The sequence below is a fragment of the Aspergillus aculeatinus genome, assembly GCF_003184765.1.
Source record: "Aspergillus aculeatinus CBS 121060 unplaced genomic scaffold BO66scaffold_41, whole genome shotgun sequence".
NCBI lineage: Eukaryota > Fungi > Ascomycota > Eurotiomycetes > Eurotiales > Aspergillaceae > Aspergillus > Aspergillus aculeatinus.
The window spans coordinates 119,920-144,362 of NW_020291510.1; the positions used below are offsets into that span (position 1 = coordinate 119,920).

At 53.4% G+C, this 24,443-nt stretch overlaps 8 protein-coding genes across 8 annotated transcripts in view; 3 read left to right on the plus strand and 5 right to left on the minus strand.

The window, feature by feature from the left end:
• Positions 1–8: 8 nt before the first annotated feature.
• Positions 9–1,674, minus strand: BO66DRAFT_153027 (phytanoyl-CoA dioxygenase family protein). The gene has a single exon (XM_025642171.1). The coding sequence runs from the start codon at positions 1,357–1,359 to the stop codon at positions 70–72; it is 1,290 nt and encodes a 429-aa protein (XP_025501350.1). The 5' UTR covers positions 1,360–1,674; the 3' UTR covers positions 9–69.
• A 515-nt stretch (positions 1,675–2,189) lies between these two features.
• On the minus strand, positions 2,190–4,483 carry BO66DRAFT_328869 (uncharacterized protein; the record flags this gene model as incomplete). Its single annotated transcript, XM_025644004.1, has 3 exons — positions 2,190–3,722; positions 3,782–4,091; positions 4,404–4,483. The coding sequence occupies 3 exons, from the start codon at positions 4,481–4,483 to the stop codon at positions 2,190–2,192; spliced, it is 1,923 nt and encodes a 640-aa protein (XP_025501351.1).
• A 7,631-nt stretch (positions 4,484–12,114) lies between these two features.
• BO66DRAFT_153122 (RING-H2 finger protein) lies at positions 12,115–14,271 on the plus strand. Its single transcript, XM_025642172.1, has 4 exons — positions 12,115–12,597; positions 12,681–13,086; positions 13,139–13,721; positions 13,780–14,271. Exons 1-4 carry the CDS (start codon positions 12,301–12,303, stop codon positions 14,186–14,188), a joined length of 1,695 nt encoding a protein of 564 aa, XP_025501352.1. The 5' UTR covers positions 12,115–12,300; the 3' UTR covers positions 14,189–14,271.
• Positions 14,272–16,975: 2,704 nt separating this feature from the next.
• On the plus strand, positions 16,976–18,402 carry BO66DRAFT_440986 (aspartate aminotransferase; the record flags this gene model as incomplete). Its single annotated transcript, XM_025651296.1, has 4 exons — positions 16,976–17,155; positions 17,212–17,343; positions 17,410–18,252; positions 18,307–18,402. 4 exons carry the CDS (start codon positions 16,976–16,978, stop codon positions 18,400–18,402), a joined length of 1,251 nt encoding a protein of 416 aa, XP_025501353.1.
• A 143-nt stretch (positions 18,403–18,545) lies between these two features.
• On the minus strand, positions 18,546–20,271 carry BO66DRAFT_403728 (putative SNARE protein (Ufe1); the record flags this gene model as incomplete). The annotated part of the gene is made up of 5 exons (XM_025648880.1): positions 18,546–18,786; positions 18,876–19,705; positions 19,793–20,082; positions 20,170–20,186; positions 20,249–20,271. 5 exons carry the CDS (start codon positions 20,269–20,271, stop codon positions 18,546–18,548), a joined length of 1,401 nt encoding a protein of 466 aa, XP_025501354.1.
• A 49-nt stretch (positions 20,272–20,320) lies between these two features.
• On the plus strand, positions 20,321–21,933 carry BO66DRAFT_153159 (uncharacterized protein). Its single transcript, XM_025642173.1, has one exon. It carries the CDS (start codon positions 20,616–20,618, stop codon positions 21,789–21,791), a length of 1,176 nt encoding a protein of 391 aa, XP_025501355.1. The 5' UTR covers positions 20,321–20,615; the 3' UTR covers positions 21,792–21,933.
• An 838-nt stretch (positions 21,934–22,771) lies between these two features.
• On the minus strand, positions 22,772–23,071 carry BO66DRAFT_440989 (uncharacterized protein; the record flags this gene model as incomplete). Its single annotated transcript, XM_025651297.1, has 1 exon — positions 22,772–23,071. The coding sequence occupies one exon, from the start codon at positions 23,069–23,071 to the stop codon at positions 22,772–22,774; it is 300 nt and encodes a 99-aa protein (XP_025501356.1).
• A 788-nt stretch (positions 23,072–23,859) lies between these two features.
• BO66DRAFT_403731 (uncharacterized protein) overlaps positions 23,860–24,443 on the minus strand; it is a gene marked incomplete at both ends in the record, with an annotated part of 1,501 nt that continues 917 nt past the window's right edge. Inside the window, one exon of the mRNA XM_025648881.1 lies at positions 23,860–24,424. Coding sequence (XP_025501357.1) covers positions 23,860–24,424 — 565 coding nt within the window. The remainder of the gene's footprint in view (positions 24,425–24,443) is intronic.

Consider the following 24,443-nt stretch of genomic DNA (forward strand, 5'->3'; position numbering starts at 1 on the left):
CCCTGTGTAGATAATTCGCTACTTGATCATGGTCACTTTCCCTACCGCAGAGCTTGTACGGTGGTACAGTCAGAGAGACTGATGGCCCCTCTCATCCTCCTGCAACTGGCGCAACCGAGCGACCATCTCCTCCGTCCCCCAGCCCTCCAACAGACCCCTCCGAATCAAGTCCTGCTCACTCTCCGGCGCCATGCCGTTCGGCGCCGGCGGCCTACGATCCAGGTTCGTGGGGAACGGATACCCCTCGCCGAGCGCCCGGACAAACGCCTCCCAATTCGCATCCAGCTCCTCCTCCTCCTTCCCGGCGTCAGCCTCACCATGACCATGACCATGACCATCAAACCGCCTCCGAACCTCCCCCCACACCGCCTCCACCACCGGCACAACATCCACGCGCTCCATCGTCTTCCCCAACGCCGAGCCAATCTGCAAAAGATTCGCCCGCCGCTCAAACCCACTCTCCGGTCCCAAACAATTCTCGCCGGCCGCATGCATCACCGCCGGATTAAAGAACACGGCATCCCCCTCCCTCAGCGGGAGCGCCACATACTCGCGCTCAAAGAACTCGCGGAACTCGGGGCGCCTCCAGGCCAAGAACCCGGCCTCGAAGCGCTGGCTGAACGGCAGGAAGCGCGTCGGCCCGCTGCGCTCCGGCATATCGGAGTGGGCGACGGCGCCCTGCAGCGTCAGGAACGCGCTGGCGGCGTGCATGCCCCGCGGAAAGCGGGCGCAGTGGCCGTCGTCCTGGAAGCCGAGGTGGTAGTCGCGGTGCGGGGACTGGGCCTGGCCGCCGGGCCGGACGATGTTGACCTGTGCGGTGAGGCGGTAGCCCGGGCCGAGCCAGGTTTCGCTGACGGCGCGGAGCCACGGGTTGGAGTAGTAGGCGACGAAGGAGGGGGGGTCGGCGAAGGCGTGCTTGCTGAAGCTGTTCCAGATGCGGGCGTTGTGGCCGGAAGAGAAGTGGTCGCCTTTTCGGGCGGAAGTGGCGGCTTCGTGGGCGATGATGCGGTTGAAGGCGGCGGTGGTGGCGGTTAGAATCGGGCGGTGGTGGTCGTCTTCCACGTCGTAGAAGTGTTGGAGGACGAAGATCCCGGGGCCTTCGGAGAGGATGTGGTACCATTCGTTCTGGACGGTGGTGAGGTCGTCGGGATCGGTCAGGCTGAGGGTGCGCGTGCTGTAGATGGGGATGTTTTTGGTGATGGTCGTCGCGTGCGGGTAGAGGGCGCCGTCGGTGGTTTGGGCGCAGAGGCGCTGGAAGTCCGGCAGGGATGGGGGTGGGGAGTCGAGCGAGAGGAGCCGGTTGAAGGAGGGCCGCTGCGGCTGGGTCTGGGTCTCGGGGTTGGGGTTGATCACGCCCATGGTGGTGGCTTGTTTTTGTGATTCTCTAGCGAGAGGGTTCTGTTGAGTGTGTGGTAGTAATCGTGATAGATGGGAAGTGATGCAGAGGAACACTCGATGGGCAGCAATAAACAAGCCGTATTTGTATCTTGAAGCGGAGCTGAAATCCCGAAAGTCACACAGAACATCAGGACCATCCAGGGTTCACTTCGATGCCCCCGGAAATCAGGCAGAATGCACAGACTGTGAGGATAATATTCCCCGGGATTGCACTGAGGGTCGTTATGTATGCTCGTAGCTCGTAGTAGTTGGCTCTGAGTTCCCCACGTGGACGGCGGAAACCTAATCCCGAGGCAGATTTCAACAACTTGAAAAGTTACCACCTAGGTAGTTATGGGGGGTTGCCCTTCCCCAAATCACAATCGTGTATTACAACTATACAAAGCAATCAGGCTCCGAACACCTTCAAATTCCGGGAAGACTTCTGCCCACATCCACCAGTAAAAAGCCAGCTGCGCCTCAACCCTGACATATACCAATCAATGGGTGAACATCTGCGTAGAGAGGACAACACGACAATGACCAGAATCAGTGATACCTCCTTCGCCATAAGGCTAACATGGTTCAACGACAAAGGTAGAAAGGTAATCGAGTAGAAAAGTTGGGAAAAATGGAAAAGAGCAAAATCGAAAGGTTGAGATCCCGCAATGGTCTCTCGCCAGTAAGGTTATATTCAAAAAATGCCAGCCTGCGCACAATTCTATATGTCCCGGATTTTCGCCACAAGAGAACAGCCTGACAGATGAGAGATAAGGGAAGTATCGCTTCGTGGTGGTCATGTGCTTTTGGTATTATGCATTCATCATGACGACCCCAACGTCGGGGCTTAGTGCAGAGTCGGTCATCGTCAGCTCCTCCGTCTGGTTCGACTCGCGCAGTATCAGCTGGCTCTCCGACAGCGTCTCCACCAGCGAGCTCGGTCGTCCAGCGACAGTGAACAGTATCTTGAGCAGAACGCTCTGCGTCTCAACGCCCCCTTCCATGGTGGCGGTCTGGTGTCTCGTGTGTGTCAGAAGGATGCGGACCAGAGAGCGGATGTACTGGTCAGTGGACGCATCTTGAATAGCATCCAGACCATGGATCACACACACCATCAGGGGTGGGGCATAATAGAGGAGTATATCGATCAAGGAGAGCACTTCTTTCCACGAAGTCAACGTGCCATTCAACGGCTTGAACCGTTCTGCACTCAGGTTACACCCCGAGTGACTGATGATCACCGGAGGCAAGTACTCTATCAACTGCCGGATCAAGCTGTAGGCCAGGGCAATCAACTGTTGCTCGTACGTCAATTCGTCGTTTCCGTTGGTGGGCCGGGTACAGAAGTGGGAGATGACCGGTAAGCGGGCATTTCGTGCCAGACTGGCGTAGCACGTCGAGATGAGAAGGACGGGGCTAGGGAAAGCCGTGGTTGGCGATCCGCCCACGGCAAGCACCTGGGAATATGTATCGGTCGCCCACTGTTGCAAAGATGTCATGACATTCTCTTCTGCGATCACCTCCACATCAGGGTCAAGCTCGGGTGTCTGATCGTCTGCGTCGAAGAAGTTTTCTAGGTGGCTGGAAGCCAGTTGTAATTCCGCACGCGTATACTTGTGCTTCTGACCCCCTTCGCTCGATGTAAATCTATCCATGTCTTGCAAGGTGATATGGTCAGCATACCAAGCTGTTTGATTCTTCATGTACACCTTCGTTACCCTACCTATGTCCCTAGAAGCTGTTGTCGTTAAGCAAGCAATGCCAGTATTTTGCTGGCTCACCGGACGGATCTGGTGGCCCACGGTATCGAGCAGATGCGCAAGCAAGGCGTCTCTCTCCCTCAAAAGCCTTGCGCGCTTTACCGCATCCTGCGCAATTTCCCAGACCAGATGACGAATAAAAGCGTTCTCCGCTTTGTGGCGGCGATCCCTCCGCTGTAAACCAATCTGGTCCAACCGGGCTTGTTCGAACAGACATAACTCCCTGTTGCAGGTCGTGTCGGTAATATCCTCAGCATCATTGTCATACTCATCGACGTCCATTATATCAGCGATTCCCCCCATTATTATTTTGGCGCTGTGCCGCAGGTGGCCGACAAGATCTCGGAATGTGTGATACACGTTGTGGTTGGGACTCTTAAGCAGTCGACATTTGGATTGGCGCACAAACCAGTCCATGAATTCGCCTAGGAAGAAGAAGAATAGAGTGTAAAAATGCGCGATCGAGTGAATTGTGTCTTTTGAGCAGGATGATAGATCTGTTGTGATGGCCAGGCAAGAGGACCGATTGATCATGACGAGTGATTTGATATATCCTTCCATGATCCTTGGATAGTTCGCAGATGCCTGGGAAAAAGTCAGCCACCCCAAGAAATGCAAGGGGTTTCACTGTAGAGATGAGTTACCTTGAGCGTTGACTGAAGGACACTGTAGAAGAGAGACAAGTATGCTTCATTTTTTGGCAGGGCACTCAAAAGGATGCTGTGGGCGTGAAGGGTGGATCTCAGCTCGGTGCACTGGTCACGGACCACTCGCTGCCTCGAGCTAGACGTCCAGACCGGCTCGATGCTGCTCACCAGACTCAAGACATCCTCAGGTCCCTGGGCGCGTTCCTGGAATTGGACAAGATCCGATGGGATGAGAGTCTCTTGGAGCTTCTTCCAAGACAAGACGAGCTCGTTGTACTCGATATCGAGGATGGCAATCACGGGGTTTCTAATTTGGAATGAGATCAATCTGGGGATTGGAGTTTGGGGTTGGTTGTGATCGCTGTGCTCCGCAATGGAGAGAAAGCACGGGGCAATCTCATTGATAGGGGAGGGGGGGGGGGTGGTATGGAGACGGTTGTAGATCACCCGAAACAAAAAAAGAAAAAAGTTGGGGAGAGGGGGTCCACGAGCGGTCTAGACAACTAGGGAGAAAATGAGGAAGGGAAACAAATGCAGATGGAGGTTGGGCAATAACGAATGGTAATTGTAAGATCCAAGGAATAAGAAAATTGAGTAAGAGAACTCAGAAAAGACTCACGTTGATGGATGTCGCTTGTCGAAACGCTTCCTCCAAAGGGAGATCGCCTCAGCATTAGTGTCGATGGATTGAGGGGCCATGATGGGGTCCAGGCGGAGATTTGGTGTGGTAGGCGGTCGGACGAGCTCTCTCTCGTCGACTGGATCAATGGGTTCATGTCAAGGGGGGAGGAGAGTCGGGGAGTGGAACGGCGAAGGAAACGAGGGGGGAAAGGCAAAAAAAAAAAGGTTAAACGTGATGCAAAAGGTGGTCGACCATGCATTCAAGCGCGAAGATGAGGTGTAAAAAAGGAGGTGTGATGAAGACGGTGGAGGAATTTTAACTATCGTTTCCAGTTGTGTCCCTTGAGGAAGAGGTAGAACAAGGACGGTTGTCGACTAATGGTTGATGGTCGTCGTGATTATGCCTTCATCTTGAATGAGTTGAGGTTGGCGGGTTATCCCGCTCGGGGAGAACGTGAGGCAAACAGAGAAGATGAAGAAAGCGACTCGGTTGGGAAGTTTTGAGGAGAAAGGAAGGAAGGAAATGAGGAGAAGTAGGGAGAGAAGGAGAGAGAGAGAGAAAGAGAGAAAGAGATGGTGAGGTGTGAGGTGAGGGGACGAGCAGAGAAAAAACCATCCCCAAAGGGAGCAGGAGAAGGGTAAGAAAGGAACAAGAGGGAAATCTATTGAGGGAACTAAAAAAGTACCTCTGCAGAAGGAGGACTTTTTTGGGAGACTACGATTGCCTGGTCTGATCAAATGAATCTGGTCTGACTATATCATTTTTAAGTGTCTTTGAAGTATTCCAGTATTATTATTATTATGATTATTATCAGATTTAATTCCTCCTCTCTAGTTATAGTGCCAAATTAATATTGATAGGCAATGGAGTTATCAATCATTTTCAAGCCTTGTTTTGATCAGTGGGATCTGGTAAGTTTGGGGGATATTTATTATTATCACTGAGAGGGAGAATGACCAGAAATTTAAATTGTTCTTAAACCATCACGGGACAGACAAAGAAACTAAGTTTACGTTAATTGTCTTCTTGACTTCTTGACTTCTTGCCATCTTCTACCTTGAATGATACCGCGGCGGGTACATAAATACTGGGGGGTTCTTGAGAATCGCGCCTCTTTCCTCCGCCATTACTTCCTGGGACCCCTTTTCAACCCCGCAAGATGAGACACACCCACAACTTATACATTTATATACACCCACAGAGAGATAAAGAAAGAGAGACAGAGAAAGAAAGAGAAAGAGAAAACCATGTCGAGGCTGTACTTCCGACCGTGTGAGAACATCTGACCGGGGTCCCGAGCTATCATTGCTGAGTTGGGCAATAGGCGCTTTGGAGTCGATGGGAGCCTCGGCCTCGTCGGCAGCGCAAAACTGACCCTCCCCCCCTTCCAGCAGGGGAAAACGGAAGACAAAAAAAAAAAAAAAAAGCTGGCACGCCTCCCTGGCTCCTTTGAACCAATAACGCGCCACCCGCGTGTTCGAGGCCTCCAGCAGGGGTAACAGAAGCGGAAATGCGCTGGAGGATGGATGAATTACTATTCCAGGCCCTGGCTGGAGGCCTACCCTCCTCTGAGCGTCGTCGTTGGCTCCTAATTTGGGTCCCACCTAGGATGGCGCGCGCCCTGGCCCTTTCCACTTTGCCGTTTGTGTCTTAGGGGGGGAAGATTGAGTGGTGATCTTACTGTAGTCCGATCATGAGGATGAAAGGCAATGTACGGAGTACCTGTGGAAAATCAAGAGAGTTTAAAGAGGTAACTCCATCCAAGCACTGCTACTGCTACCGAGTCATTCAGGGAGGCCAACTTCCTGGATGAGTGAGCTGTATATTGACCGACGCCAGTCGTATGCATGCATGGATCAAACATTTTCGGATTGACTCCCCCCTATGGGTAGGAAGGAGCAGAGCACCTGGTAAGTTGCTCGCAACACACAGGGAGCGAGAAATAATCGATTCGAAATGAGCTTAATTTATTTTGATTGACCTGGGTTAATTCTGCCTAAATCTGCCCTCCTATCCACTATCGCCATTCATTCATCGTCTAGACCTTCAGAAGCGACAGTCATCTGTGTTTAGTCGCCCGTCTGACACTGTCACCAGAGTGAATATTCAGGTCACCCTTCATTGAGAGAATCGAAGACCATTCTGGTCCTTCTCTTGCGCGAGCATGCTGACTATCAACTACCGCGTGGGGTATTGGTAGGATACAACCGGAAGGATTTCTACCATTCCGTGAACCATTTTTGAGTTACGAACTGATACGAGCATGGAGTACTTGTGCTGGACAGTCATGCCCAGTGTCTAGCATTGGAGGAAAAGCCAGAATATCGTAGTCACCGCCGCCCATCAGCCAGCCTACCGGTACCTATTGGTACCCATGTAGGGACGGTCCATCTTTGTGGGATACTCCATTGAGGCAAGAAAAAAAACAAATTCATGAGGCGAAAACAAATAAACAAGAGTTAATTGGTAGTGTTGCATCCTGGCGACCCGACCGTCAAAAAAAAAAGAAAGAAAGAAAGAAAGAAAGAAATATCGAGTTCCCAGCGACTCGGGTCATTCATGACATGGGAACTAATTGTATGTTCGAAGAACAATATTATAGTAGTTGTTATCGTTAGCTCCGCCCGGCAATCAATCAAATTCAATTCACTTGGATCGATGATTGGAACGAGGAGGAGGGAAAACCGACGGCAAGGGGAGGGGGTCAGTCAGCAAGAGGAAGAGAGAGATCGTGAGAAGGAGAAGAAAGAGAGAGACTGAGAGACAGACAGACAAGACAGACAAACAGACACAGAAGCCGGGACGGAACACACGGACCAAGTGTTGCTGTCACGGGCCCACGCCGCGATGAAGGTCGAGACCCGGCTCCATCAACCAATCCGAATTTCTCTTCTCCCCCTCCTCTTCCTCCACTCCACCACCTCCACCTCCTTCTCCTCCTCCTCCACCACCACCACCATCACCCCATCTTACCTAGACCAGGATAGATGGCATACCACTAGTTGATCACGGCTTTGGTCGGCAATACGGCAGTACGGCAGTACGGCATCATTCTCTTTGACTGTCGTTCCCGATAATAATTACTCCATGAATAAGCGCGGCCGAAAGTAGGGATTTGGTGATCTCATCCCTATATTGCGGGCCTTAAGTTGCGACCGGGCTCAATCGCCTTGTCGCCGCACGTCGTCTTCTCTTCCTTTTCTCGCTCCCCCCTTATATGTGCAGCCGAATATAGTATACCTGTCGATGCGCATAGTTGCCTTTTGGGGCTGGTGTATGTGCTTACTTGGGTAGTCCAGCCCACCGAGCAGACAATTTGCTGGGATACACAAAGTACGGAGAGTACTGTGCCATCGATGCCGGCAGGTGCTAACCATCACTAGGTAGTCGATATGGCTAAGTTCTGGGGAGCATGGGTGTGATACAACATTTGCTAGCGAGGAGGCACAACAGATTCGGCTCGATCAGCTTCTCACTGCCTAAGTGGCCCTGTCCGATGGGGACTTTCCCCTGAGCATCCTCGACCTGTCAGTTTCGTGTGCGCATGCAGGATGGCTGGATCTTCCTAGACACATTTCACCTGTTGCCCTGTTGGGCCGTGCATGGATGGTGTCAACATAGACCGTGGGTGTAACTACCTGTATGTTATAGACGGATGTCTTCTTCAGATGTACTCCGGCTGGCGCAGGTAATTAGGCGAGTTTCTCATGGCTGAACTCATATGCAGCAAAACAGAACCCCCTTATACACGGATATAAGTATTGGGTTGGGACCCTCCACATTTGCCCGCTGATCATCCCAACAGATGAAATGGGAAACTTGATGAAAATTTATATCAGGGCGCAACTCATGTATGCACTCGATATATCACACAAGGCTAACCACGGTGTCTTCTCTAAGCCGACAAGCGACTTGGCTACAGATAAGTTTTACCGGTACTGCTCCTGCGCAGATTCCATCGGAGCAGTCAGTTGCCTCCCCCCTATCGCCCTTTCACTTGTCTTGATCGTCCCGGAATCACCTTGACAATATGCAACCAGGATGTCAAAGCTTAGTCTCCAGGTGAACATGGATGTCAGCTGCAAAGCATCTTACAGGTGGTAGCACACATCACACAGAGGTCTTCGTCGCACCGTAGCATTGAAAAGCAAATTAGTGGCAAGTGCAGGGCTGCGGTCCAGCCAGTCCAGCCCGCCCAGCCCGCGGCGCGTCTCCAAGTGAGCCAGCTGCGTCCTGAATCATGAAGGCCCTGTCGGGGCATAGTATAGGGGTCGTGACCTTCAGCACCATGTACGAAAGTACAGTACCAATGGTCTGGGGGTCAAGAGACACGCATAGAATATGTAGCTCGCCTCTCCTCCCATAGGTACGATAGGCGGGGAGGCATGTGCCCTGTGCCCTGTCAGTATATCCCAGCTGGGTATGGTTCAGCCACAGGAGGGGGGGGGGCTCACTTTTCGTCAATTAATGCAGCCAGTAACTACACCCTCGCATCGGATTGAGAAATTCCCGAGACGTTGCAGTCAAGTGGCAATCGCCCCCCATTGGCACTTCTTTTCATCTCTATACCTTAGACTACACCACACAATTTGCACATCCCTGCTCGGAAACCCTCACTAGTCCCGGGCAATGCCGTTTTTCTTCGCTTTTTCCTACCTCGGAGTAGCTTGCGATGCACTTTGAGCGCGCGGGGGATCCGGAGTACTTTGGTGTGTGTAGGGGTGAGGTGAGGCGGGTGAATTAATCTCGTCCGTTATAGCCACCGTTGTTCATCTCTCCTAGAATTCACTGGTCACGAAGTCACAGTACCTGATCCACGCCAGGACAACATAGGAACACCATTGATGCTTCGACCCGGCCCTAATCTCGATTAGTTAAACTTCAGGTTTGTCGCGGGGGGTAGGGAGGTGGACGGGACTGATAGCCATATTACCTGGACCCGATGCTAACAATGCAGTATATTAGGAAAAGGGGGGCGTCGCGGTTTTGGGGAAGGTTCCTTTGCAGGCTAGACGAGAAATACGGTAAGATGACTACCTATCTCCGTTGCCAGGGGCCGAGGGTAGTAGTTAATGACCGAGGGTATTATCCTACCCACAAAACTCCCTCCCCGCTGGATAAGCTACAGACTACAAAGCCCCGGTCTGTTTCGGGTGTCAGATCGGATTCTGACTACGTACGAGTAGTACGGAGGTTAGGGAAGTTGGCACTTGCACAAAACCAACACAGCATTAATCTGAGTTGAATTTTATGTACATTACGTGCCACCCCTTCCCTCACTAGCGGCCTCAGCCGTCCCAGTCTGGTCTGGCCACAACAGGATGATAAGCCACGCTCCGATTTCGGAGTTTCGGGATGTGTGTGTCTCGGTGCTCGACAGGGAGAAGGGGGGGGTGGGAGGTTGGACGGGGCACACCCTCTCTCCACATGGAAGGATGGATGAAAAGGGCGCGGACATTCACCGGAGATGTACTGATGCATGAGGGAAAAAAGAGACATGACAGTCACGCGTCGCAGCAGACCTTCCTCAATAGCGTGCCCGTTGTCTATTATCATCTACCGGGCTTACTGGTGTTGTTTAAGGAAGGCAATCTTCCCGAGGCGGGAGATGGGGTCTTAGTCAGCCACCTCAACAAGTCTCGATAGAATAGCCTGGCGGGGGGGGGGAAATCTAGAGTTTTGGATTGAGGGAAAAGAGTGAAGATGTAACCAAAGCCCGTCGATTCATTGGAGCCAATAACGAATTGATCTGCCTATAATCCATTCTGGCTGGATGACGCGAGACCACGTTGGAAAATTCGGGGTTAGGGAGGAAGGGAAGAGCAAAAGGGAAATTGGGAGAAAGCCAGGAAGAGCCGAAACAGAAAGCAAACAATCCTTCCGAGGCCCATGCGCCCGGTGAGTGTTGTCGAGTTGATTGTGGTAAGGGTGTGTATGGTAGGTCTGTTCCATGTTGCGTGTCGCTTTGTTTTTTTGTGCTACTGGGACACCACTACTTCGATGCTGGATAAGCTACTGTACATAGTTGAACAGATCTGAACAGACTTTTGTTTACGGATGATGCAATGCGGTCAGGTGTCCTGTTGGTCTAACAATGATTTATAAGTATAAAGACTTTTTCGTGGTCGAAGTTTTTCGGTAGGGCCATCCAGAACAGACCTTGCTAAAGTCTATCTGGCCTTTGATAGAATTCATCATTCATTGTTATCCAGCCCGCCTCACTGCATTACCCGGATTGATGATAGTCGACCGTACTGCGCATAGTGGTTGGTGGGAGGGGCTTTTAGGGTCCATCCACAGCTAAAAATTGAGGGAGGAAGAAGCTCCGAACCTCAGAAGAGTGGAAAAGAGAAGAGAGGATCGGCGGGCGAGCCAAGCCCTGCCATCCCCGCACACCCCCAGTGCTCAGTGCTCTCTTGTTGTACTGATTTATTGCTTTTTTGCTTTTGCTCTTGCTTTTGCTTTCGTTTTACATGTCCGATCAATGAAAACGGGCCACCCAGCAATTAAATTGCATCTGACGAAGTGGTGATTTTGAACTCATAGGACCACAATAGCCGATGGAAGGAAAATCAATTGCTCTAGGCCTGGACTGAAACAATCTCGACCGAGAGAGAGGAAAAAGCCCCGTCAGCCAGCCAGTCAGTCAGTCAGACACTCAGACTTGCTTATCTTATCCCGGTTTGCGGGTCCACTTTTTCAACCATCACGGACAGATGCCTCCAGCAATCAGATCGTTTCTGATATTGCCCTGCCTCTTCTTTTCGGGGTGAGTAATCTGTCGCTCATCCGCTCATCATCCGTCCATCCATCCATCGATTTCAGGCCTACCGTAATGGTCAAGCCGATCCATGGCACTGGCGCTTGCGCGGCTCAGTCACTGGACAACCAACTCTACGGTTCGTATCGCGATGATTCATCATCCGCAGATTGATGGGGCTATGCAGCGGACAGATCAGACAGACGGTTGATGATGCTGATTGTTCTTAAAGGGAGTTAACGACATCCTTTTATGACATGAGTATTAGTTATTGTCAGCCTGACTGATTGGATTGACAACTTACTACGGAGTACTGACGAACAACAACCAACCCACCGGAAGTGTTCGGCTGGTGCAGACAGACAGACAGACAGACAGACTAAAGTGATAGTAATCCAATCGCAAGCCCCAGCCTGTCTTCCCGCCGCCCTCCCAGTCCCATCCGTCGGTTCCAGCATCTACCATTAACTGGGCACTGCATCACCCATCATCAGCTACTCCGTACTAAACTAGTCAATTAGAACTTACTGATACTTGCCTTATTGTTCCCACTCCAGGCCCGCAGCATCCATTACATTATTATTCCTATTCTCATCATTTCTTCCCCACCACCCTTCTCCCAAATCTCTAGTCCTCACTTCTCCCCGAATTCGGGCTTATCCTAGTCTCCGCTGTTTCAATTCCATGGGTACTGATCCAGTCCACCACTGCACTGCATGTTCTTTTATTTTCCCAATTTTCGCAGCTCTTCGATCATTGTAACAGTACCTGCCTGCCTGTGAGATCTTCACCCACCCTCCCGGTCCCTCGACTTCCCACCACCACCACCACCACCACCACCTCATTTACCAACTGTAGCCGCCGACGATCAACCGATCCTGCACGCAGTGATATCACCCTGGTTGGGCCAGCGGTACCTGTTCGGACCCTGAAGCCTTTGCGCCCACTGTTTATTCTCCTCCTGTGATCACCAACATCATCACTTACTCATTGCCCCGTGGCCGATGATCGCCGGCCATTCCCCTCCCCATCCCCATACTTCCAGTATTCTCCGCCGTCTCCGTTCGCCTCGTCACTGTGGGGAACACCCGGCCATTCTCCAGCATCATCCATCGCTAACTAAGTGATTCGCCGATGGGTCCTCCCCGTCATCACCCACTTTCTTCTCCCTTCTCTTCTTCTTTTCTTCTAGACTCCCCCCCTCCTCTCGTCTTGATCTTCTCCATCCTCTTACTTCTTCTCTCGCCCACCATCGTCGCTGCAGATATTTCGGGCGACTGGACGGTGAAGCCGTCCAACAACTCGGCAGACCTCTCCTGGATTGGAGACTACAGATACTTGTTGAACAGCTCTCAACTCGTGCCGGCCGCATCCGTGACCTTAGCTCCGCTGACCCAGGCCTTGGTCAATCTCACCGAGTCGGAACTTACAGTAAGCCGTCTCCGCCTCAAAGAATGTTGAGATATACGACCATGTGCGTATTCCGGGGACTCCGATGGACTGACCCGACCTAGAATTTGCGTATCACGGGTAGCTTGGTGGACGTAGACGCCACCAATTCTCGGTCTTTAAGTAGCCAGGATATCGCTGTCATCAGTTGCGACGCTTCTGCATATCCCGGGATCTTAGATGCCAGTCAGACGGTGAACTACGTCCTCAACGCGCAGCAGAAGGCAGCCGCGGTGATCCTGTACAGTGCATCTGCAACTCACTGCACGTATTCACCTTCCGGCTCATCCGCCAGCCAGTACGACAACGTTTTTACTGTGTTGAACCCGCCCTGGTCCAAGCAGCTTTCCACACAGCTTACTTCCCTCGGGGACGGCTCATCTACCATCTATCCCAAGTCCACCAACATGTCGTTCATAGCTTCGAACACGAACAACCAGGTCGGGTCGACCGGTGACAGTCCGAACACTGGTATGTGTTTGAGTTCCTTGCCTCACTACTGGTGACTGACCCCTGGGAATAGCGATGATCATCTTGTACACGATCACCGGTATCATCACGGCGCTCTTTCTAGCCATCATCATTACCGGAGCAGTCCGGGCCCATCGCCACCCTGAGCGCTATGGGCCGCGGCATACGGCGGGAAGACCGCGCCAGAGTCGAGCAAGAGGCATAGCACGAGCCATGCTTGACACGATCCCGATCGTCAAATTCGGGGACAACAACGACCAAGGCGGCAAGACCGAGGCAGCCAAGGGGGATGTAGAGATGGCGATGGGACCTGAGGCGCAGTCTCGTGAGACTCTAGAGGAGGGACGTGAGACGACGACCATGCCTGCGACTACGAACACGACGGATGAGGTCTCTGCTCCGATATCGCCTCATTCTCAGGAGATGCCGATGGCTGCGCCGCATTCCACGGACGAGCCACGCAGCACTGCCCCCGATGCGGGAACGACCACGGATTACCCAAACTTTGCCTGCCCAATCTGCACGGACGACTTCGTTAAGGGCCAAGATCTGCGCGTGCTTCCGTGCAACCATCAATTCCACCCGGAGTGTATTGATCCCTGGTTGGTGAATGTGTCTGGCACCTGCCCGCTTTGGTATGTTCTCTGAACACCTCGAACATGACTGTGCGACCAAACTAACGAATGCTTTTAGTCGTATCGATCTCAACCCCGCTCAGCCCGAAGGTGAAGAAGGCCCAGGCACGGGCGATAGCCACGCGGAAACAGCTCCCGAGGCGGCCAGTTCCACGCCCACGGCGCCCGAGGGTAACAGCCACCAGCACCGCCACCGTCGACTGAGCAGTTATCTCCACAACACGCTGAACGCCCGCCGTATGCGCGATGCCAGTGTCGAAGAGCGTCTCGCAGCTCTGCGCAGCGTTCGGGAAGAGGCGACTCGCCAGGACTCATCCTCAGACCCAACCGAAGAGAGCGATGAGCACCGCCGCCGACGTAGCGGTCTGACGAGACGGCTGCGCGAGCGGTTCCGCGTGCGCACTCGGGCGCATGAGACCGAGCCGACACCAGAAGAAGCGGTCACACCCGCCCCTGCCACTACCTAACGATCTACATACACGACGATTTTCTCGGTCTGTGCATGTTACATGTTTTCCTTTTTTTTCCCATTCGAGCACCGCGCGCAGACGAAGCATTTTTTTTCAGCTCTACTTTCATGTTACGCCATTCATGTGATGCTATACTGTGAATTCAAACACAGGTGCACAGGACATGGGCGATGAACGACGACGACGACGACAACTTGACAACGCCAAAGATAATGACGATCATGGGATGCTGTTACATAGCCCGGCCTGGCTGCTACCGGCTGTCTCTCTATTCTTCATCTTCTGCAAATCCTTGTTCTCTTCTGCGTTTCCATGCTTGGTTGATTGTTACATGGTCAAGGGCAATAAACGGCGTTTGAGAAGGGGTTCTCCTGTTTGGGTTATTGGGATTATTGATTCTGGGCTGTACATAGGACTACACTTTTCTTATCGAAGATGGGAGATCGAATCTCCCTTAGGACGATGTTGTGGGCTATGAAACGTAGGTGTAGATAATCGTATCAGGTACTGTCTCAGTATGTAGCAATGAACATTAGCGTGTAGCTATAGCTCAGTTGATGATGCTGATGCTAGAAGAGGAAACTCGATGCGGAGGCGGACTCACCCGACACTACATCTTACTTGGTGGAGTAAGCGAAGCGACTGTTTCCTCTCCTCATGAGGTACACAAACTCCCCTGATCAACCCCTCCCCTCCAAAAGTCTTCAGCAACCGCTCAACTTACCCCAAAGCCTACCGTAGAGTCTTTTGCATCGCGGGTAAATTGGAGAAATTGCCCCTGACACACCTCGAACCACTGCAGGCCCCGCACCACCCCCGAATCGGGAATCCTTCCCCCTTCTTCCCGACCTCCCAGATCCCGGGCCCGTCCGTCCAACCTTCCATCCCATGGCACCGTGACCCTTCCCTTCCCCCTGCTTCCAAGTATTGAGCTTAAGCCACCCGCACCTAATCCCGGAGAAAGGGAAAGGAAAATCAACAAGAATTACCTAACCTGACTGTGAACTAAATGTCAAAAAAAATGGTGAGGGGAAATGTTGCGGGGAAGAAGGACTGACGGCAGGGCAGGCGGCGCGGGGGGGGAATAATGCCCGCAAATTACGTACACAACCGTTTTCCAACGAAAAAAAAAAAAAAAAAAAAAAAAAAAACCACTGCCAGGCCCCAGCTGCTTTCGGATTCCGGGATCCGGCGAGGCTAGGATTGAAAACCCCATGGGGTAGAGTGAAATAAACATGACAATTTCCAAGATTTTTCTGGGTTTATAATTTTGGGGGGGGGGTTAGATTTTCTTTGTGTGTACTATCAACTGAAGTGTTTTGGCTGGATTAAACACCCCAGCGAGGAAGTCTACTTCAGTTTGGGTCGAGCTTGGTTCTAAGTCTGAGTGTTGAGGATAGAAGGGGAAGGTGTTTCCTAACGGGCATTGAACTTTGGAAGTTCCCTTAAGCTGGATTGAGTGAGGCTTGCAATGGGATTGCAATAGATTGATTGTTCAGGTTCAAGTTGAGCTGCGGGTGATCTCGAGCTCTGATTCTTCTGATGATGTATCTTTATTATTTTGATTATTGTAGGAACCGGTAGTGTAGTGTTGTAAACCTTTTCTCGATGCTGATGATGCTGGACCCAAATTGTGAATACAGTGTACAATCCATCCTCCCCATGAGGGGTTAAATGTCTCTTCAATCGAACCTAATATAAAAATAAAACTACGTGCCCCCCCTTCAAACGGGGCGAAGAAAAATCACGCAGGGCTAGACGGTTGTCTGCCGTAAGTGGGGTAAAAGAGGATGACACATCGGGGTTTCGAGGCCGCGGTGATTGGGCGGGGCACCACCCAGTGTCGGTTGGAGTCGGCCACGCAGGTGGCTGTTCTCTTTGCCCCCCTGTGTTGGTCCGGAAGAATGATTGACAGTGGAAAGAATTAGGAGAATCGAGGGAAGAAGATTTACTGATAGAAGGAATGCAATGGGCAATGGATTCTGTGGATTTGGTCGAAAGAATGTTGCGGGTGGATGAAAGCGGAGGTTTCAGGTTCACCTGCAGCGATAAGTCTTATTTACTGTACTGTCAGTCATATGATGAGGGGTGCTGAAGAACCACCACCACGGGGGGCAATTGGAAAGAACATGATTCGGGTTGCGTGTGCTCCGGAGGGACTTACAACAGAGAAGAGAGAAAGAGTAATAGGATCTGAATTGGATTGAATTCGTAGAGCAGGTAGCATGCTATCGTATGGTATGCAAGATCAATGCCAGTCAGTCGGAAGGCAAGATAACTAACACATGTGGATGTCGTCATCTATCCTCGGCTGAGCCTCTCTCCCCTTCACCATCCTATCCCATGCTCTCCGACAGTTTGATGTTTAAATATCGGCGACTGGCCGGCCCCCCTGCTCTGTGTCCAGCTTACTCCGATTGAAGTATTTATTCGCGTGTTTGTTTATGGCCAAATCATCCACATCGGGATTTATCTGTTTCGGTCCAGTCGAATTGCTTGCCGGTGAACGCAAGCAGCAACCAGTCAGGAAACCTAAGGTGGTGTGACCTGTTGGGCCATTCTCTGACATACTTCAAAGCTCTCATGGCACCCTCTTCTTCTACATCCACTTCTTCTTCTTCTTCTTCTTCTTCTTCTTCTTCTTCTTCTTCTTCTTCTTCTTCTTCTTCTTCTTCTTCTTCCTCCTCCTCCATCCCCACTTCCACTTCCTCCTTCCAACCCCCGTCAGCTTCCTCCATCCTCTCCACTGCTACCTCCCGTCTCGCCTCCCTATCTTCACACATCATGGGCTCCTCAAGCCCTACCGTCTTCTCTACGGCCAACGTGCCCGCCGCCCCGGAGGATCCCCTCTTCGGTCTCGCTCAGGCCTTCCGCCAAGATCCCTCCGACAAGAAGGTCGATCTCGTTATCGGCGCCTATCGCGATAACAACGCCAAACCGTGGGTTCTGCCCGTTGTGAAGAAGGTAAGGTTTTTTACTCTTCCCAGGTGGGAGTTTGATCACGACTAACCCAAATCCAGGCCGACGACCTTGTGCGCAACGACCCCAACCTCAACCATGAATACCTTCCCATCAAGGGATTGGCCGATTACACCAGCGCGGCGCAGAAGCTCATGATCGGCGCCGACAGCCCCGCCATTCGCGAGAACCGAGTTCGTCTACCCTTTGGTGTACACGGGACAACCAGCATCCAATACTAACAAGAACCCACCTCTCAGGTCTGCACATTCCAAACCATCTCCGGCACCGGCGCCGTCCACCTGGGCGCGCTCTTCCTCGCCAAGTTCCACCCCGCGAAGCCCTCCATCTACCTCTCCAACCCCACCTGGGCCAACCACCACCAGATCTTCACGAATGTCGGCCTCTCCCTCGCCAACTACCCCTACTTCTCCGCCAAGACCAAGGGCCTGGACTTCGACGGCATGCTGGGCGCGCTGCGGTCCGCCCCCACCGGCTCCGTCATCCTCCTGCACGCCTGCGCGCACAACCCCACGGGCGTCGACCTCACCCAGGACCAGTGGAAGGAGGTCGCCGTCGTGATGCGCGACCGCCACCACTTCCCCTTCTTCGACTGCGCCTACCAGGGCTTCGCCTCGGGCGACCTCCGCCGCGACGCCTGGGCCGTGAGCTACTTCATCGAGCAAGGGTTCGAGCTGTGCATCGCGCAGTCCTTCGCCAAGAACTTTGGTCTGTACGGCCAGCGCACGGGAGCGTTCCACTTCGTGTCCGCGCCCGGCGCCGAGGCCGCGGCCAACAACAGCAACATCGCCTCCCAGCTGGCCATCCTCCAGCGGTCGGAGATCTCGAACCCCCCGGCGTACGGTGCGCGCATCGCGAGCCGGGTGCTGAACGATGAGACGCTGTTCGCCGAGTGGGAGGAGGACCTGCGGACGATGAGTGGGCGGATCGCGGAGATGCGCAAGGGACTGCGGGAGAGGCTCGAAGCCAAGGGCACGCCGGGCTCGTGGCAGCACATCACGGATCAGATTGGCATGTTTAGCTTCACGGGGTTGACGGAGAGCCAAGTTAAGATCCTGCGCGAGAAGTGGCATGTTTACATGGTAAGTTCTTCTTCTCGGTTGGTTTTGGTAGCTACATACTAACAACGGGGACAGACGAAGAACGGCCGCATCTCGATGGCGGGACTGAACACGAATAATCTGGATTACTTTGCCGAGGCGGTGGATAGCGTGGTGCGGGAGACGTCATAAGCGGGTTGCTCTTTTCGTTGAATGAACCATAAAACACAGCATACAGAACATACAGACATAAACCATTAGGGGGTTATCATAATGCCAATGCGCAAAGAAGCCAAAAATTAAGAATGTGTTGTTGAATTATACAGCTGGAAAGTCTAGAAGACCAGATCCCACACCACCAACCAAGTACACAGTCCGACGGTGCCCCAAAACACCGCCTGCGCGGTACTCCGCCGCTCACTCGCGCGCTTGAGCTCCTTGTTTCCTTGCCCGATGTTGGAATGCGTGTTGCTCGCGTCCGTGACCAGCTGGTTGATATATTCCTCCTGCGTGGACAGATGGGCGACGAGAGTCTGTTGGAGGGAGGAGATCTCCAGTAGCGATTTCTCGGCGGTTCTGCGATACAGACACACAATTAGCTCGGGTTGCCCTCGACCTCCACCGCCCTAGCCAAAGGGAAGGGGAAAAAAAAAAGACAAACATACCGGACCTTACTCAAGGTATCCTCATAATACTTGACCATGGCATCATTCTCCTCCGCAAACAGCTGCAACTGCTCCGGCGAGAGCTGCGCCTCAATGGCGTGTAGTTCTGTCTCCTCCAACCGCTGGCCCTTCGTCTCCCCCGCCGGCGGCAGCATCATGTCGCCTGCATGTCCCGACCCTTGCCCTTGCCCAAACCCGTGCCCCAACCCCCGTTCCTCCCCCCACTCCTTACCCGACTGCTGCTGCTGCTGCTGTTTTGATTGTTGTTGTTGCTGCTGCGACAGATAAAGCACACTCCTCTCCCGCTCCCTGACCCTCTCCAGCCTCTTCTCCACCATCCCGCGCTGCACCGCCACGACCCCCTCCAGCTTCCGCTGCAGGAACCACAGCACCGCCGCGCGGAGCTGCTTCGTGTTGTCCTCGGCGGCCTCCTCGGCGCGTTGCGCGGGGGTTGTTGCTGTTGCGCGTGTTTGCGGGTCGTCATCGCCGCCGGCCGCCCACCGGGCCAGAACGCCGCCCACGCGACTCCCGTATTTCTTGCGGAGGAGCTGCGCCCGCGTCTCCTGCCGGAGGGTCTCGGCGGAGGCGAGCGTGGAGATGGAGGTGGAGAGTTGGCGGAGGAGGTGGGAGGTTGAGGTGTCGATTTCGGCGCGGGAGGTGTCGGTTAGGTCTTTTGGCGGTGGGGGGGGGAGGGCGAGGGGTGAGGGGTCTGAGGGGGTTTTGTGGGATGACTTGTTGTTGTTGTTGTGGTGGTGGTGGTTGTGGTTGATGGAGAGGTAGGAGGGGCGGATGCGGTGGAGGTAGTGGAGGAGGGAGGTTATGTGGTTGTTCTGGGGGGGAGGGGGGGGGGTTAGTGTTTTTGTTTGTGGTTGGGTTCGAGGGGAGAGAGGGGGTTAAGGTAGGCTAGGGGCACGTACAATCCGGTAGGCTTCTTTGAGGAACTCGTCCGCTGTCTCGGTGGAGAGATAACCCTTCGAGAGGCGCGGGGCATTGGGTTTGCTTTTTAGGAGCTCGTGGAGGGTTGGGGTTAGATCTGTCATTTTGGGGGGTGGTGGGGCATGGAGACGGTAGCGGTAACGGTATGGCTGGGTTGATTGTGGACGCAATAGAGGGATGGTGGTGATGATGGTGATGATGATGTTGACAGCTTGATATGTACGTAGGCGGTGGAACTGGCCGAGGCGGAAGGGAGGGTCCCGTCCCGTGACTGTGGACATATTAGTAATGAGTTATGCATGTGCTAATACTGGTAGTGATACCTCAGGCACGTGAGCTGTAGTTGTTTGCTTCTCACCTTGTAATAGGTCTATGCTGCTGATATGCGAGGTTTCTATTAGCCATCATACTGGCTACTTCCTTACCGTAACTCTTACCTGAAGAGCATAGCACAAGGCATGGACGGTTTGAGATGGATGTTTTGGTGGAAAGTAATTGCCCAGTAGCAACAATGGTGTGAATCACTGTCGGGGATATCTTCTTCGTTGATTCCATCTCAGACTCCACAGTCTAGGATAAAGAGCTGAAAATCCGCCATAGATCGCACGGCAGGATCATTGTCTTGAGACCAAGCCACAAGGTAAATCCCTCTTAACCTAGACCATCTTGAAAGACAAGTACGCCCAAGCTGATCTATAAAATGCATTTCAATCACCCAGCACCGTCGTATCGTTCACTCTCAACCCCTTGATTATCTGAGTCAGTCTGTACAAAAACCGCAAACCACACCCACATCTGTACAGAATGGATTACAGCGGACTCGTAGTCTCCAGCTTCCTGGACCAGAAGATCCGATACACCATCTTCGGAGCGCCGGTCCTCGAGCTCTACGGCATGGAGGTCGACTACCCGGATTTCAGTGGCTATATCATCACGGACAAGCACATCGAGAGAGCCTGCCAAGCCCTCGAGGATAACGGTCTCGAGAGCTGCCAACATGGCGCCGACTGCCCCACCATGACGGGCCACGAGCAACCGCCCACAGACATACCTCACTTCCATTTCCCCCGAGAGGCAACCCGGATTGTGGTGAGTAACCGCCGCGAATCCAGCACCACCAGCGATTCCACTGACTCATCGTCATCCACAGGATCCTCCGCTTCCGGCGACGACGAGCCCTACCAGCCGATGCTGACCGTCCGGATCTACCGCAAGAGCGTGTACATGTGGCAGGCGCGCGACCCGCCGCTGCGCCGGCCGCGCGCCGTCCACGTGGATTACATGCTGAGCGGCGAGGGCGAGAACCGCCTGCAGGACATCGGGCGCAACGACGTGATACTGCCCAGCTTCGCCTGCTGGGCGGAGACCCTGTTTCTGAATCTGTGTCGCGACCTGATCGGGGGCAGCGTGCTGCAGGAGCTGTGGAAGCGCGAGCTCGAGAAGGTCGCCCTCTCCATACAGGACAACAACTACCTGGACATCGAGCCGCCGTTCGGGGAGCTCCTCTGGAGCTTCAGGGAGAATCTCCGCCTGCAACAGGACACACTCACGGTCGGGGCCCGACGGACGCTTCGCAAGGTCTATGAGGAGTTGCGGCTGACCGGGGAGATGCCCGAGACGCAGGGCGTCCTGTACTCGGAGCTGGGCCTGGAGCCGCCGGAGCTGGAAGAGGGCAGCGAGGACGGGGACGGGGACGGTGACAGAACTCCTACGGCCCAGCGATCCTATGATTCGGATGAGGGATCGGGGGAGACGCTTGCCACTGAAAGTCGATCTAGCGATAGTAGTGAGTCCAGGACGGCTGCCGGGTCATCAGACCAACGCGGATCCAATGAGGGCGGTTCCAGCGAGGCCAGTTCCAGCGAGGCCAGTTCCAGCGAGGCCAGTTCCAGCGAGGCCAGTTCCAGCGAGGCCAGCTCCAGCGAGGCCAGCTCAAGTGAGAGCAGTTCAAGCCAATCTACCAGCGATGAGGATGATTGATTGGTACGTCGGCTTCAATGGCTTCTGCGCCCCAGACACATTTCTCTTGTCGGCGACCACTTTCTTCGAAAGTTGCGTTTACCTACATCGTTTGAATTGTCAGCAATTGCACAGTTATCTATATAAAGTCGAGTTTTCCTGTATTAGCATCAAATTATATGTAATCAGCCGCCCTATCCAAGCCAGCCTCTGCGGCAATATGCGGAAGCAATGTATGCAACGCAAAGAGAGTCTCTGTGGAGGTCGAGGTGCACCTCACCACCGTGGGTGCAAGATTGCCAGAGTCAGTCCGTGGTTCCTCGACCCCACTCGAGATCCGCAATCACGACTCTAAGGAGACTCTCGCTGGCTTGGACTAGCTGAGTAGGCTTGCTGTTTAGACTCGATATGATGGATGGATGGGATATGCGCGACTGATCGATCCTCTCTGAAGAGTGTTTGATTGCGGGGGGTAGAAGGCTGAAGGAAGAACGATGACCCACCGCTCACCTTTAGCCCGACCCCACTGCACAGACGAGAGCCAGCGGGACTCACAACTTGGTTCGGCAAGATTACACAGTATAGTGAATAGTGCTTAATTAATTGCTGACAGTTCAATATGCATGGCCACTGTAAAATTACCTGAGGAGATTTAGACTCTGTTCTTTTATTCTTTCGTCTCAGGTTGAGTAGGGAAAAAGTGCCCACACAGCAGTCTCATCACTACGTTCGAGATTCTTAACAAACATACAAGTAAAGTCCTATTCGCATCTATATGACTCAACTTCAGCCACTAAAGCCAGCGAATCAATGGCATAAACTGAACACTCACTAATATCTCCACGATTACGAGAGTCTCCGAACCAAGCACAAACTCATGAAAGAAACCCAAGTCATTGCAGAGGATCAATCCAACATCCTTCACGTAAGCCAAACACTACATGCCCATGGCCAGGTCCACCGATTCATCCTACCACACCGATCACCCACAGACCCAAGCCTCAATCCCCCAAACTAAGGAACTGCGTGGCTGTCCTCGCCTCCGGCCCCGTGAGGATCATCTCCCACCGCGACCGACAGCTGGGGCAGGTCGACACCAGACTCACCCGCAGGGCCCGGTCCATCCACCGGCGGAAGCACTCGGTGTGGAAGTCCACACTGCACCCGGTACAGTGCCACTTCAGCGGGCTGCCGTGCGCCGGGGGCTCGTGGCAGAGCCCGCAGAAGCCGTCGACGGCGTAGGCGTTGGCGTGGCACCGGACCATGCAGGTGAGGGGGGTGGGGTGCGTTGTGTAGGACATTGTTTACCGGTGTTGGGGCTTAGGTGTTGACTTGTTAGGGTGTGGGAGGTGCTGGGTCTACAAGGTCGCTTGGGGACTTGTCTGCTGGGCTAAGTAGGCTTGTGTGGAGATCGTGAGGGATGGAGGGTGAGGAAGGGTTTTATAGGTGTACTCAATCTTTTTCGTCACAATTGAAACCATGGGAACTTGGAAGAGATTGGAGTGGAGGAAGAAGACATACAGTAGAACAAAGGTAAATAGGAATAGCATTCTTTGTTTGACGGCGGGACTCGGCTCCACGTTCCTTACAAGGCGTTGGCGAAGTATCGACCACGTTCTTTGATAAACTTATCTTTGTGACGCTGGCACTGAAGTTTCAACCGAGGCGAGATATCTTTTCAGCATGAGCAATGTGTTATGTGAGAGGAGCGTAATGGCTCTGGATATATTATGGAAGATATAATTCTTTCCGTCGGCCTCTACATCTACTATACTCACCTTCTTTGTGTCTTTCCATGCTCGTTCGCAAGAGAGAATGAGAAGATTATTTGGTAAAAGGAAAGCTAAAGTGAAGGTCAGGCACAGGCACTTGCAGCAAGATACAGCCTCGTGGAATCCCAGCTCCGCCGGGCAACACTGCCTCGACATTGACACTCTTAATGCCATACCATTAATATACACATGATATAAATACACTATATACATCCAAACCACTACCCAATCATACTTCAATACAAAAAGCAAACTCCCAAATAATGCCCCCCGCTATAGAAAACTTGACACAAAAAGAAGAAGAAGAAACGAAGCCCCTACCCATCCTGCCTAAAGTCCTTCTGCACGCGGATCCCATGCAGCGGCAAGAGATCGTCCTCCCCGGACGCCACGCTCGTCCGCCCGCGGATCTTGGTGACCGTCTGGCCCCGATCATGCTTCGGCCGCAGCGACACCTCCATCTTCAACGGGACGCTGTCGATCTCGGACAGCTCGCCCTCGTCGGGGAGATGGTAGAACGAATGGCGGACGACGGGGCGGGAGGAGGACGTGCCCCCATCGCCGCCGCCGCCGCCGCCACCCGTGGAAAGTGGGATATCGCCCGCGGCGAAACGACTGCCCAGCTGAGTGGCCTCGGATTTGGAGGAGAGGTGGTTGGCGGAGTGGCCGGTGCTCCGGAAGATGGCGGGCATGACGGCTTGGATGCCCATCGTGCGGGCGGCGAGTTGCAGCGCGGGCCGGATGGTCGGCAAGCAGGCGGAGACAATGCCGGCCGACATCTCGATCGCGGTCCAGCCGACGGTCGGGGCCAGGGTGTAGGAGCTGTCGGCGGCGGTGTAGGAGAAGAGGACGCTGAAGCGGTAGGCCGAGGCGAAGACCACGCTGTTTTTTTTTTTTTTTT

What these genes read in the sequence shown, in the direction of transcription:
- BO66DRAFT_153027 (XM_025642171.1), bottom strand. Translation starts at nt 1,359, where the DNA reads ATGGGCGTGATCAACCCCAACCCCGAGACCCAGACCCAGCCGCAGCGG.
- BO66DRAFT_153159 (XM_025642173.1), top strand. Translation starts at nt 20,616, where the DNA reads ATGGATTACAGCGGACTCGTAGTCTCCAGCTTCCTGGACCAGAAGATC.
- BO66DRAFT_153122 (XM_025642172.1), top strand. Translation starts at nt 12,301, where the DNA reads ATGGGTCCTCCCCGTCATCACCCACTTTCTTCTCCCTTCTCTTCTTCT. An exon ending in TCACCGAGTCGGAACTTACA is followed by an intron (nt 12,598 to 12,680) that starts GTAAGCCGTCTC and finishes GACCCGACCTAG; the next exon opens with AATTTGCGTATCACGGGTAG. An exon ending in TCTGGCACCTGCCCGCTTTG is followed by an intron (nt 13,722 to 13,779) that starts GTATGTTCTCTG and finishes GAATGCTTTTAG; the next exon opens with TCGTATCGATCTCAACCCCG.